The 14,830-nt window shown below is 34.3% G+C and overlaps 1 protein-coding gene across 3 annotated transcripts in view; it reads right to left on the bottom strand.

Annotated features, from left to right (window-relative positions):
- Positions 1-2,990: 2,990 nt before the first annotated feature.
- Positions 2,991-14,830, bottom strand: part of NDFIP2 (Nedd4 family interacting protein 2) — a 51,613-nt gene continuing 39,773 nt past the window's right edge. For all 3 annotated transcript variants that reach the window (XM_042838697.1, XM_042838695.1, XM_042838696.1), the window contains 4 exons: positions 13,583-13,707; positions 10,567-10,633; positions 6,582-6,687; positions 2,991-4,714 (listed from right to left, as the gene is read on the bottom strand). In XM_042838697.1, coding sequence (XP_042694631.1) covers positions 6,584-6,687; positions 10,567-10,633; positions 13,583-13,707 — 296 coding nt within the window. In that variant the 3' untranslated portion in view covers positions 2,991-4,714; positions 6,582-6,583. The remainder of the gene's footprint in view (positions 4,715-6,581; positions 6,688-10,566; positions 10,634-13,582; positions 13,708-14,830) is intronic.

A 14,830-nucleotide genomic window follows, 5' to 3' on the forward strand; every position in this document is an offset into this window, starting at 1 on the left:
GAGTTGGAGCTTGGTGGTCCTTGAGGTCCCTTCCAACTGAAGCCACTCTATGATCCTACAATTCCATTATTCTACTTAAAAAAAAAAAAAAACCAAAAAAACCCCAAACAAACAAACAAAAAAAAACCACCCACAAAGTATGATGCCTCACTGACTCTTCATCAGAAAATTAGCAATATTTCAGAAATCAAAGTAACACCTGAACAACTGTAACAACTGAATGCTGATAATTATTTACAATACAAATCACTGCCTTCATAAAGTGTCAGGCTATCCTCAAAGTAATAGCTTTTATGTTGGATTTGATTTCCATTTCTGGTAAAAATAGTAGGGTTTGTCTCATCAGTTTCTTCTGCAAAAGTGATCCCCGTGGAACAAAGACTTTCTGTTAAAGTTACAAGGAAAGCTGTCTAATTAGTTGAGTAGAGATCACTTACAGATGCGAGGAAGAACAGACTTCATACTACAGTTATAGATCTATTAGCATCAGCTTTAATCTATATAGGTTTCTCCAAAAGTAATGTCTCTAATTTCCATAGAAACTACAATAGACACAAAGTGCAAAATAACACTATTTGATAGAGCAAATGCTCAGCTACAAAATGCTATTTTTCAACAAAGCCACTATCACCAGCTATGTGTTTTCACCCGCAATCAATGACAGTCTGCATGCTGTGCTCATAAAAATCTGCACCAGCAGAGATGACCTCTTTTGCTGTTGCTATTGCTTAAGTGTACCACCTATCACCTCATTGTGCTTACATCCACTGTTTGGTCTCTATAAACATTCAACAAACATCAGTGAATGTCAGTAGGTGTCAATTTTTTCTTCAAGGAGGAATTCAATGATGCACTTTTGCTTCATATGCACTTCCATGTCAGATGTCATTTTGTCAGATTGCCCCTCTGCTGCCTTCTCTGCACAGCAACAAAACAATGAAATATTGGTGGGAAGGTTCAGTGTCTACTGCCATACCATCTCCATCCACCTCAGACATCATGGGTCAACATAACAAAATAGGAGGCATTATTTTCGGAGTAGCCTTCATAATAACACTTTCCACAAGACCAACAGACTTTACTGGAACAACTGGCCACTACTAATGGGAAAATACACTTAAAACTTCACAGTGCAGGAGTGATCATCACAGTGCTCATCAGCTACGTAGAGTAGAAGTGGATGGATATTGTTCCTCAAAGAAGTAGAGGATCTACGGAAACGAGCAACGCTACTGCAATACTAATTTAATGAACATGTGCAAGTGAGGCATGCTTTACTGTTAAATTATACCAGGAGGCATCTGTTCCACACAGCTGGGCATTTGGAAGTCAGGGTACTACAGCAATCTAGAAAATTAAGGTTAGACATTTGTGTAAGATGTGCATAATGATGAAACAATGAAACATTTCCTGCATTACACTGAGGGTACCTTCACACACACATAGTTTTTCTTTCATCACAAGAAAATTTAAGAGTGAAGATGCAAAAACATAAGTATAACTTCAACAACATGCCAAGTGGAGAAGATGCAGACAGTAAAAGTATCCTTGGAACAGAAGAAAATCATGCTAAGGGTCTTGGGATAATGGGAAAAAAAAGCAACATACATCAAACTGGATAGCAGTGTGTACATGCTAATCCAGTTTTAGGATGATTAGAAACATTTTCCTTACTGACAGATATCTATCTTCTTATCAGATGTTAGTCACTTTTCAGAAGTCCAGAAAGCAGTGGTAACTTCACAAGTTGAATATTTTTTGTTCAAGTGAGCAAAGAAAACAAACACAGAAGAAGGATTGATGCAGAGTGTTTAGTGAAGAACATTCTCAAAAATGAGATTAAAGAAAATAAATTAAAAGCTTTGTGATGATACAATATGTTAATAAAATCTCTTTTCCTCACCTGTTGCCATCATTCAAAGAGAAGCAGACTCAGAAGGAGTAGGGCACAATATATTCCTTCCAGGATACACTGGAGCTGAGACAGCAAAGTGAAAGCTTAAAGGTAACCTTCACCCTCCCTCCCCAAAAGTATAATTTCAGAGTCATCTGCTTTGGAAGTGTTAGTGATGGATCATTTCCCAAGCGTGAGCTGCGAGCTACTTGAATAACATTCATGATATCCATCTCCCTGTGGTGTTCACATCAATAAAAGTAGATGATAAAAACTAAACGCATTACATTCAGACAGTTGAATAAAATGAAATTTTCTCTTCTCCACACCAACTGGTTTTGCCCCAAACTTTCAAAGCCTTATTTACATTCATACAAAATCTGTTTACAGTCAACTTCACTGTTGAGTTCGTGATATTTTTTTTCATAACCAACTTAGACACAAAGCAAAGCTAGCCAGGTGTCTCTAAACCACAGAGCCAGCTGTTCCTAACCAAGCTCACAGGAAATAGCAAGGAAAATATGCAGTATTTGAAACATCTGGAATAGATTGCAGAGTCTTTGAAAATTGTGCTCCAATTCCCTTCCTCCTGCTGATGAGATTTCAGGCTACCAAACTGCTGCATCAACTATAGAGGATTAGATAACCCTATGTAACATTTGTCTGAAAGAGAACTTTTCTGAGCTAATGCAGTAAAAAACAAACAAACAAACAAACAAACAACAAAATACATGAAAAGCCAACAAGAATCTGTAGGAAACCTTCTATAGAATGCATTGGAGCAAACCAAAATAAATCTGTCAGATGACTGCTATTTAATTGAAGGAAACTGACACAGATGGAAAACTGTACTAGTTAACAGCGGCAAACACAGAAAAAAGAAATCAATATTGCATGCTTTGCACAGTTACATTAACTCATTACAAAGAAATGCTGCTACAGTATGTTGCCATAAAACATGAGAAAAGTAAGAGACGATAGACTGATCTCTTTTGTCAACTAACTTCCTTGTAATTCCACAAATACTGGAGTGTGCGGTTTTCAATATATAAAATAAAAATAAAAATAAAATTAAAAAAACAAGCCTAAGTCTTAATTAGCAAAACAAAGCACTGTTTTATTATCTGTTTCTTATTTCATAAGGACAATGAATGCAAAAGAACAGAGAAACCAACAGCTAAGTTTAGAAGGAACTTCTACTTAATTTTACTTTCCATAAAAAGCGGGGAAGTGAAGGTGCCCCTAAGGTTTTAATCACTTTCAGTATCTCTGAAAGATTAAGAAAACTAATAATGTAACCAGTTTACATATGCATATTTTAAACATTCATTACAGATACAAAATTGAATACAGCACTAACTCAAAACATAAATCTCATTTTTAATGTTAGTAATAAAAAGGCAGAATCCTAATATAAAAACTGGAGGAAAGTATTTGTAATTTTTTTCCCCAAAGGTGCAACCAACAACCAATGTATTTTGCAACTGAGATTCCAGTTGTACGAAGGACTGAGAGATGCATTCTCCTTCTTAGGTAGAAGTATAAATGATCAAATGTGCATTAACACTTAGAGTAACCCCCAAAGAGATGATATTTAATAGCAAAGTAATGGTATAACTTAAATGAACACTGAGAGAAGTGCAACACACTTTTTCCAATTTCAGAGCTTTAAAAGTAAGATTTCTTTTCCTTCATAGATTATTTCCAAAGTTATCTTGCATTTAGTTTACTCTTATGAAATGGCAGAGAATTTTTTTCCTCTTTTTCTTGAGAATATCCTAAATAGATGTTGAGTTTATATCAAACTCGAGAATTTTTAAACAGAGTCAGTGTTATAAATCAGGGAATACATTTGCAATACACTGTTTCAGGAACAAAGGTGCATACACAAGGATCCAACTGCATAATCCAGGACTACAGGTGCAAGGCTGTCCATCCCTGCTAACATGAGCTCCATCAAGTAATAGGATCATTCTTACATACATAAGAATGAGGGCTTTTCGACTCAAGCCCTTTCCTGCTAAAATCCATGTGAGGAAAGCTGTGATGATAACCAATTCAATGCCTTTACCTCAAAAATTACATCTAATAGTAATTATACCCAAATAGTCAAATTAACAAAAAAATGCATATAGCTCTTATGAAGATTAAACAATTTGGAGAATATACTGTTACAAAATATATTTTGACACAGTTCCTATGAAGCAATTTAAATAGTAATCTAAGCAGAATTATTTACAGGGGACTCAACTTGGGGTATCATCCCTAAGTAAACCAGTATTCTGGTGTGAATTCAATAAAATATTGATGAATGCAAGTTTGTGACACCAAGGAAATTTTGAGTTTTAGTAAATAGTAAAGTTGTTCTACATAATCATTAGATGAATCTAAATTACTGGTTAATCTAAATCATTTAATGCATTTCATTTTACTCAAACTTCAGATCAACAAGTCAGTGGTACAGACATTTTGTGAAACAAGTTACCACTTACACGTGTCAGGTAAAACAAGCACAGATTAACCAAGTCTGACTGTACCTAATCAATACTAATAGATGGTTTGTTCTTACTTCAGCACTACCGTTTTTTTAGTAAGCATGTATGCAGATGTGCTGAAACAAAAGGCAGCAATTATAAATATTTATTAGAATGACTACAACTGGCACTTGAGCATAAGCCATCCTGTCATTCTATTTTGAAGCAGTATCTTCACTTATTTGTCTTCTGTTTTTAGTAGTCTTCTATCCTATTAACTTGCAGGATTAGGGATCATCTGGAAATTTCACACTGGTACAAGAAAGGAATGTCTGTTTGATGCAGTCTGGAGATAAAGAAAGAATTGCATTTCAGTTCACTGGAGAGATTACACGGAAGCAACACTGCTAAATGACATGAAATGCAGCAGCAGCAAAGAACAGCCTTCCCTCCACCCATGTCTGGATGGTACAAATTATTGACAACTTACTATTCTGTAAAAGCAATGTTTTTTACTAAAGGTTACAAAGCTATATTTTATCAAAGGCTACATTATTTCTTAATTAAAACTAATAGCCATTATACATGAAGTTACCTGTCTACAGAAGAATAAGGCTGTTTGAAGTGTGATAGCAATTAATTTGAACTTCTTGTTTCAATACTTACAACACTTAAACAAATAGCATCTAGGTGTTCAGTTCTCTATGGAAATTTCAAACCCCTTATCAACTCATACATCCCAGTGGTTGAAAATGCTTATAGCTAAAGGAAGCCACCAAAGTCAAACAGGACAACTCATTAACATCACTCAATACTGAGTAAGGTATCAGTCTTTTGTCCAAATGCAGAATTTTAGGCAGGGATAACAAAGAATCACAGACCACATTATCCTACACTCTTATTCTCTTCAAGGTATTTTCAAATACCGTTTAGTCCTAGTGATAATTTTTAAAAGAGTATTTTTATACTTCATTACAATGAAAGCCAATAGGTACAGGTTTTCACAGTCTCCTTCGTATGAATTTTAATATTCTAAAAACTTAAGAAAGTGAGAAACATGCTACTCTTGTAAAAAGGTAATTCTGCCATGCAGATGCCACTTCAGATCAATAAATAATGATATACAACATTTTAGTAAATTTTAACTTACTACAGTTTCACAAAATGTCAGAGCAAAGCTTACACATCACAGAGATGTTAAGAGGTTCATTTCATGATCAAGAACTGTATATCACATGGCATAATTATTTATTAGTGTTATTAACCATATATCACTGTTTCGCATAAAAGGAATAATTTTTCCAGGTAATTCCATTTTTTCCCCCCCTTCAGATTTCAAAAACATGTGTTGTTGTTTACTCCATAGTAATACTGCTGCCAATTTCAAAAAAAAGTTAGTCTGCTTTATCACATCAAAAGCTGCTACACGGTTAAAATGCTTAAACACTGTGCTTTGACTCAAGTAAACTGCAGAGTAAAGGAGATGCCACAGTACTTATTTCTGGATTTAGATTTATCTCATCATGCAGTTCAGGTAAAAAGTTAAAGCAAAAATCTCCTTTTGTGTTTAATTTACATAATGAAGTCTAATAGGTCCACCTAATGGATAAAAAGCATTAAGAGTGGATATGTGGCAGACTGTGTGTCAGATACCTGAAGGATACATAGAACATATTGTTGCATACACAATCATCATCCTTGCATGTCACTGTCTTAGGCCAGTCATGTAAAGAGGAGTAACACTTACCTATTTCTATTTTCTGAACATGCATGTCACTCATGTCAATCAGATTTATTATGCAGGCAGCTTAGTGCTTCCTAGCTTGCTAACACAAGGTTGACAACTAAAGCCAGTTTTCCTACACAAAGGACAGTATCTCAATGGGCAGCAAATACTACATCTAGCACATAATAAACTACTAGTTCTATTTTGTTTTTGTTGCTGAATATTGGTTCCAGGGAGGACTGGGGGTAGCAATGAGTATACATTGTTTATTTTCAAATTTAATAATTTCAAGAGACTTAAAATATTCCCAAGTACATGTAGAATAGAGGCAACATTCATGACAGATGTTCAAAAATCATGCAAGAGCAAGATGTTCTTGCTGTGTGACTGAAGGTTGTTTGTTTTTAAATGCAAATATTTCCAGTAAATCCAAAAATATCCAGTTTGTCTGGGAGATAAATCTCATCTCAACCTATAAACTGCTTACCTTTAATACAAGAAAAAGAATCTTGTTCTGTGAGCAGCTGCCATGCTTTCAGACATGTTTCTGACTTTAAGATAATTGACAAAGCCTCGAAAGAACAGGAGGAGTCCTGAAGGTGTAGAAAATGAACAAAATGAAGTATATCAACCTGAAATATCCCACTTAAGATTATTCTTAAAAATTCATGGTATACAAAAAACAGAGGCCTTTATGCATCATTTACAAATTTAACAAGCAAGCCCTCTACTTTTACTTTGTATTACATAAGAATATATCATTATGGAATGTTTTTTTACACTTATTCTGAGTTAATTTATCATCTGCTAAGAGACTACATGAAAAGCACTAAAAAGAGAATACGTATTCCACATGATATTCAGATAAAACTCTCTAAAGAGCTTACAAGTACAAAATTTACTTTGGATGTATTTAAGGAGTCAAAATAAAGAGAATGCAGTACAAATTGTTCTTTGAAGACAATAATAAATATAAATAAATATATATATTATAATATATTAATATATATTATTTATATATTAATATATTATATATATAATAAATATAAATAAATAATAAATAATAAAAAGGACATTATGGCTCAAGATTAAACCTTCTAGAAACCTAGGAAAATGCATTAGCCAAAGATGAATGAAAATATGAAAAGCAGTCAGTTCAAAGTAAGCTACTCATCATGCGTAACAATTTAATTTGAATCGTGGAGTTGACAAAAAGTATTTAATTTTTTTAAAATTCAGACACCCAGAAAAGCACTACTGTACAGTGAAAATCTACAAAGATGTAGAGCTCTTAAGTGCATTTTCCTCTGATAAATTAACTTCAACTGATTTTTTTAGGTCTGTTGGATTCTCCTTGACTCAACAGATCAATTCACTCCCAAAGACTTGGAGTTTGAAATCTGACAGACAGCAGAGAGAAGCAGAAATTTAGAGCAATTCATTGCACAACAGGATGTACTATCTAAGCAAGTCTGTGTTCTTTTTTCCCCATTCACAGGCAAGAAAAAACCCCACTTGCCTGCGGTTCAGACACAGAAAACCAAATTGTAAATAATCAAGGAAGAGCAGAAATGCCATGCTATCCATTTGGGAGCTCATTTATCATTTTGACAAGCATCAACAAAATACAGCAAGTATTAGTAAATATTTTCAAAGTCTATGGAGACAACACAAACCCCTAAGGCTACAAAGCCCTAACACTTTACTTTATTTTTACATCATCTAAGACTGATATGTCGGCACATTTAATCTTTGTATTCCTGTGCTGTATCTGGTACTTGCCAGAGCAGCAAAATACACACTCAGCAAGATCAATACCGAGTAGGATCCTAAGTTTAGATTAAATATACATCTTAGCATTTAAAAGGCAAGATGACCACAGTCAGAAAATTAAGTTTACCATATATATATATACTTTAGGTAGACAACTGAATTCTAAGGGTAGCTCTCAGTATACAGGGATTGGGTTCATTTTGTGTTTTTCAAGAACACGTAGAAACCTTGAAAATATATACCTGTGTTTATATATTCGCATAAACACATTCCAAAGATTCAAATAAAAATTCTAACAAAGATTAACAAATTCAGCAAAGGATTTCATTCTGTTCTCTTATATCTTAATAACGATCTACAGTTACACAGATGTTTTGATATTTGATGCACTTTTTCTTTTTGCTCTCCCTGTTGAAATATTGTTTTGTATGCTCATTTCTATTGTAAAAGTTTGTTTTCCAATTTTTATTTTACTTCTCTTTTGCATCTTCAAATTCAACTTCCTTAAGACATACACAGACCAATAACAAAGAAAGGAAAGAAAAGAAAACAACCCTAGAGAATAATATACTGACTACTGGAACCTTGACCTAAGGTTATTTCTATGATTAAGGTGAATTCTGGATGGAAAATCCAGAGTAGTAAGAGCAGTAAGATCTAGATCAAAAATCAGTCTATTAGAAAAGCTGCTACACAGACGTTACCAGAGATAGTCCCATACTCAGCTCAAATCAGCTAAAACAGCAAAAGGTGGTTAAGGAAGATTTTAAGGTGTCTGAAAACATGTCTCCTGCATTACAAGCTGGAAAAACAGTCCATGTTCAACTGATATTTTATATTTCTATTTTTAGAGAAGAAAGAAAAAGCAAGATAATACAGCTTCCATTGTGTTCCTTAGAAAGACACCTTGGCTAACATTTAAATTTAAACATGAAAATTGTTTCTCTCTCCCCAGTTTGTTAGCAACGCATGAGAAGTCTTTGGAAATAGACCATTTCACTTTTCCAAGATTTTTCCAGTCTTTAGAAGAAGTGAGGGAGTATGAACAGATGGGTGAACACTAGAAGAGAAAGGCAGCAAAATGTGGGCTTCAAAAAAAAAAAAAAAAAAAAAACCAGAACGGAAGAGTCAGATTCTATTTACTCACTTTTAAAGAGAAACAGGATATACTACTTAGCAGATTCTGATTGGAAAGTTACCTGAAACCATGACAGACAGACCTAGCTGGCAGAATCTCCATAATTTGATAATACTCCTTCATTTGCTATTAAGAAGGTATATAGGAGTAAATCCATGTATAGTATTCTAGTAATTTCAGTTTAAGCCATCTTATCAGTTTAAACACACTGTTGGCTTATGTCATGTAAAACATTTATAAGACAAAGGAATGCTAATGCTGGATGTAAACTGCATGGATCACAGTGCCTTGGAATAAAAGGTGAGTAAAGCTCAGGCTGAAAATAAGGCTTTCGAAAATCAAAGTGGGCTGACTTCTGAATAGGACAAGTAATATAAAAGAACAGAAAAAAAATAAAAAGCACCACAAAGGTTTGCTTTAGAAGTTTATCTGGAGATATTTGAACATGAAAATAATTGTTCCACTTGCTACTTAAACACAATCATCTAAAACAAAATATGGAAGTATTCAAGGCACTGGTGTTGTGGAATGTTTCATCTGCAGTTTCTGTATGTCTCTAGTAACAAAGAGGTACATAGAGCACAACAGTAGAGGAAGCTATTAAGAAGCCTAGTGAACATCCTCAAACTTTATTAAGAGGAAGATATATACAATACAGAAAAAATAACTTAATGTTTTAGACTTTCTTCTGTGTGATAAATAAATCAAAAGCAATCAGGTCTCTCACTCTCAAAAAAAAAATACTTAACATTTTACTAAGATGTTAGACTCAAAGGGAAGAGTGCCACCTACTGAACCAGCAGTTTACCATGCTTCCAGAGCTAGAAAATAAAATGGATAGTAGCACTCATCCTGTAAAAGCAAATCACTCCAAATTTCACATTCAAATCACAAAATCCACAGTAGGAAAAGGGGTAAAATGCTTGAGGTTTGGTATATCATCACTAAAAGTATACTCATCAAGCTTGGTCTTCTGTGTAAAACTTTGAGAACAAGCAGACAGACTTCAGAAAAAGCTGTGGTCATGGAAGCACTGTGATCAGAAAGCATGAAGCCATTCTCTTGTTCGACTGAGTAACTACTGAGGCAGTATGCATTTCAAAAGACTAGAAAAGGACATTTTATAACCTATGTGCAAGGTACCTGACTCCACCTTCCTAAGGTCAGTCATATTTCTTAAAATGCTAAGGCTTGACATACAAATCGTATATAAGTACTTGGTATCACTCACTTTCACTACATTCTCTGCATAAAACCTAGAAACATTATGCAATTCTGCACCCTTACATCAGCATGAGCAAATTAAAAAGCACGAGTTACAAGTCTCAGGTACATACACAATTACACTTGTAGAACAGAATTTTCACATGAATGTTAAATAGTCTGCAGTTCACTCAGTAACATAACGTGGTAGCAACCTAGGGAACACTACAGAAATAAGAACAGCATATGAAACTATCAACAGAAAAATAGAAGTATACAGATGAGCACGTTTTAAAATGCTACTCACAAGGGCATGATGTACTTAAACAAAACAGAAATATTTGCCTTTGCCACTTACCAAGTACCAGAAATATCCACCAAAGCCAGTACTGTCCATTGAAATATCCAGTAAAGTAATCTGAAAACTGCAATTTATACACAAGGCTTAGTAAGACAAATGACTAAGACACATTTAATGCTTCAGGCAAATACTGGGAACAGAGAAAAAAGTAAATTCGAGTTAAAATAATGTATTCTCCTAAAATGCAAAACCACTATTTGTGCAGTAGTTTAATATGCAAGAAAAGCTGTCAAAGTCAACATGATACTGGTAAAGTTACTTCAAATCTTTAAAGAGATATTATATGTGTGTGTGTGTGTGTGTGTGTGTGTGTGTGTGTAGCATGCATATATATATATATATGGCAAGTAATACTTGCTAAAATCATCTGACATTTTCTATCAGGATGAATCACCACTGACAATTTTTTTTCCTGCCATCCCAAACACATTACTGCAGCCTGCTGCTTCAGATATTAACACCAAAAGCCACATTAGTTTAATCTTATCAGATGGGGATGTTCTGCTGACCCCTCAAAAGAAGAGCTTTTGACCTTCTGTATACCCCCTACTGTTAATCGCTGCCAAGAATACCAGCCCCATAAAGACCTCCAACTCATTAAAGTCTTTTCATTTTCAAACTAGCATTCAGTTCCCAGCAGTGAGCTGAACGCAACTAAATGAACCTTGAAGAGGCATTTCAACTGTTCCTGTTAGTGACCATGGTAGACAGTTTTGTCCTCTCTGATGTGGGAGGCAGCTGGAGGGCAGGGTGTGATGATGTTGGAGACAGGTATCTTTGCCTTTAGCAGACTCCAGACTGCATGCTTCACTGATAAAAAAAAAAGTCTAATCAAATGTCTCCAAAGCATACATAAGAAACAGAACAAGGAGATGTGTGAAAAGTTGCTTAAAGGAACTAAAAAACCTTTTTAGTAGCTTTGCATATTTCTCATACACCTCCATTCCTTCATTCAGTACATTTATTGTATTCTGTGCCAGTAGACCACATTTTCATTTCCAGGGCACTTCAGTAGTTATCAACCAAGAAATCATGCAACTCAGGCATCATTTACTCTATAAAAAAAAAGATGCTGAAAGAACTGTAGATATAGCTGTTGGGTTTTGTTCCCCACAAGTGACTGCAGTGAAATTGAAATGTTTTCTTCAAAATATAGCCACCTCCTCTGAAATCTTTAAAGGCTTAATACTGTACTGTATTCATTTCTAATGATAATCCAAGAAAAAAAATAATCTAGAAATAGAATTGCTGAGCTGAATTAAAAGAACAAGTACATAATTTACATACATGAGTACATAATATATAATAAGTACATAATATAAATACTACAGTTTCTATTATTCAGCAGTAAGCATGATGCTTTTCATAAGTTCATTAAAATATCAAATGAATACTCAATTTCCAGAAGGACTACAGCATTATTAACCCAGCTTTACCTGTTTCTCTAAGCACATATCCTTTAAAAAAAGAAACAAAACTTACAAAATATCTTAAAATCACTGATCAATCAAGTACTGGCCTATATGCACTACTCCTGCTATTTTTCAAGCAAAAGAAATCATTGTTGCAGAACTTACTGAACAATAAAACCAATTCTATTTGTTTTATATATATATATATTTTTAAGTTAGACGTGTAAAATAGGACTAGTTAGGCAATTTTTTTTTTCTTACTACTGAATGAAGAAGTGCAACACAAACCATTTGAGGAGATTGAAATAATGTAATATTTTTGTGCATATGTACACATGTGCATCACCATTAAAACAAAATTGTCAGCATATATCCTACTTGCTTCTGTTATTTTCTCTAGAAAGGGATACAGCACAGGAAGATAACCTCCGCTGTGAAAAAGAAGCCTTGAGGTCTTGGAACTGATCAGATCTAGTGTTTCCAAATTAGTAACAGATTATACAAAAGATTTGAAATACAGGCTACAACTTAGTAATTATTTAAAGAAGTTTAGCATATGTTCATTTTAGTGTTATGAGCGTATTTTCAAGTAGACAAGAACAATAAAACCTGCAACAATCAAGTTCTGCCTTCTGTTTTGTATACCTGAACTAAAGTTTAAAGGAGCTACAATAGATACATAGTTAAAAAATTCACATCTTGTCCATTAAGACAAATTCCATTCCAAACCTGAATCCACTTAAATATACCAGAATCCCATCTAGTCTGGTAGCATTCCTCTGTCTTGGGGAAGAAAAGAAAATACCTTTCAGATGTAAGAAGGATGAAGGACATGTGCCACCCAAGGCCCCATGTAATCTCTCCTCATTACAAGCCTTGCACTATTGTGCAAAGAGTAAATGAAGTTATATTAGTTGCATGTACAGGAGAAAAAAAATAATAATCAGTGTTGGCAGCACATAAAAGACTACTATTAATACAAGATCTTCTCCTTCAATAGGCAGGATGAGATTTTAATGGTGTACCAGAGACACATGTAATTCAAGTTCAGAATTATTAAGTTTCATCTAGTATTTTCTCAGAGAAATTGCCTCCGTTTAGTTAGCATAACTTTCTGAAAGTATTTAAGCTGGTAAAAACATGACTAACTTCAAACTTGATTTTGACTCAACACTGTATGTATGTACCTGGTTTTCTTTTCCCTGTGAGATATAAGAAAGCAGTGTTTTTTTGTTTTGTTTTCCTTTGGTAGGCTGACACACCACTTGTAAATTTTTCTTTTAGGAAACTTTCTGAATAATTAAAATGATATTTTTATATTTGCTCCACTTATGCATGCCTTTAAATATTTGTTCAAAGAATGAGTCAATCTACATTTATTTTAAAGGAAACGCCACATAAATGGTAAATCAGATAAAAATAGATTAAGTTTCATCTTTACTAAGTACATATGAACATATAGCAAGTAAATTCCCTACTAAAGTGCAAGTTAGAAAAAGTTCTAGGCACTAAGTGCTGGAAATACTTGTTTATAATGCCAATACTGTATGCTTGGATAAAGTATTATGGGTTGGTTCTACAAGTAGAATCAAAAAACATACCCGTACAATGAGAATCCATTTGATCAGAGACAGACCAAATCCACAGATTGCACCATACCTTCCAGCTATGGTATTGGTTATACAGAAGGATAAACAAAATCCAATCCAGTTGAAAATAAATGCCACTATAAAATAAAAGAAACAGTAGCTTGTGTTAATCTGTATAGCTAAGTAAACAGACTTCACATTAATTTCACTTAATAACTAAAAAGGACATGCTTACAGAGTCTGCAGTTCCCTTTTGGTAATTCAAGCTGTCAGATTACTTTGAATCCAGACATTCTCAATGGTATATAGTCACTTAATAATAAAGTAAATGGTAAACAGGATCTGACCTAATACTTTAAACAAGAGAACATTCCAACATGAAAGAAAGTAATACTTTGCTACAGAAATCTGAGCAGACAACAGTAGACAAGAAGGGTGAATGCAAATAAAGGACTTGAGCATACAATATTTGGATTCAAACAGAAAATAAACTTGTTACAATTTTGTGATCTAGTTATATGCACACGTGTGCGCACCAAGGTTGCATATTCAGCTTTATTCAGTTTGAATAGAACACAGTAAAATCATCTGATCTTGCTCTGCAAACACAGTGTATGAAGTTGAAAAGTTGGTTTTGTTGGTTACTGTCTTCTCTTCTAGATCTATATCCAAGCATCCTTTACATAGAAAAAAATGAAGCAATAAAAACAACATTGAGCATGAGTACTATTGCTACTTCTGTTAATTTGATACAGCTCTCAGTAGAAACACAATTACATGTTTCATGTTTTACTGCTCATCCAGTTGACACACAACAATGTCATACGTACAGACTTCAGTCTGTATTGGGTCAAAGTGGGGTAATCCCAATTAGGCAGTATACCAGCCTTGGGAATGAGGGAACTAAAGAAAAGGCCATAGATCAGAACAGCTGAGAGCACTAAAGGAAGATGACAAATCCCAGAAAGGACCAGACAATGTACATGAAGGAAATTAAGCCCACAGTAAACCCAGAAGGCATCAAAGAGGCAGGGAAGAATGGACGTAGGACAGAGGAGAGAACTCCTGCACACAAATTCTGAATGGTCTAAGACCCAATACTTGGGGGCAGAGCATTACATCATACAGGAAACGTCTGTCTTGGCAGTAAAAATCTGAACACACAGTAAAACTTCAGGAACAGAAAAACTGTTTCTAGGTAACCCTTTCAAGAGATTTCTTATTTATTTCTTTGCAATTTAAAACCTCGCTACAACTCCT

The sequence above is a fragment of the Centrocercus urophasianus genome, unplaced genomic scaffold (assembly GCF_019232065.1).
Source record: "Centrocercus urophasianus isolate 14NV4802_14NV808 unplaced genomic scaffold, USGS_Curo_1.0 seq_9, whole genome shotgun sequence".
Classification (NCBI taxonomy): domain Eukaryota; kingdom Metazoa; phylum Chordata; class Aves; order Galliformes; family Phasianidae; genus Centrocercus; species Centrocercus urophasianus.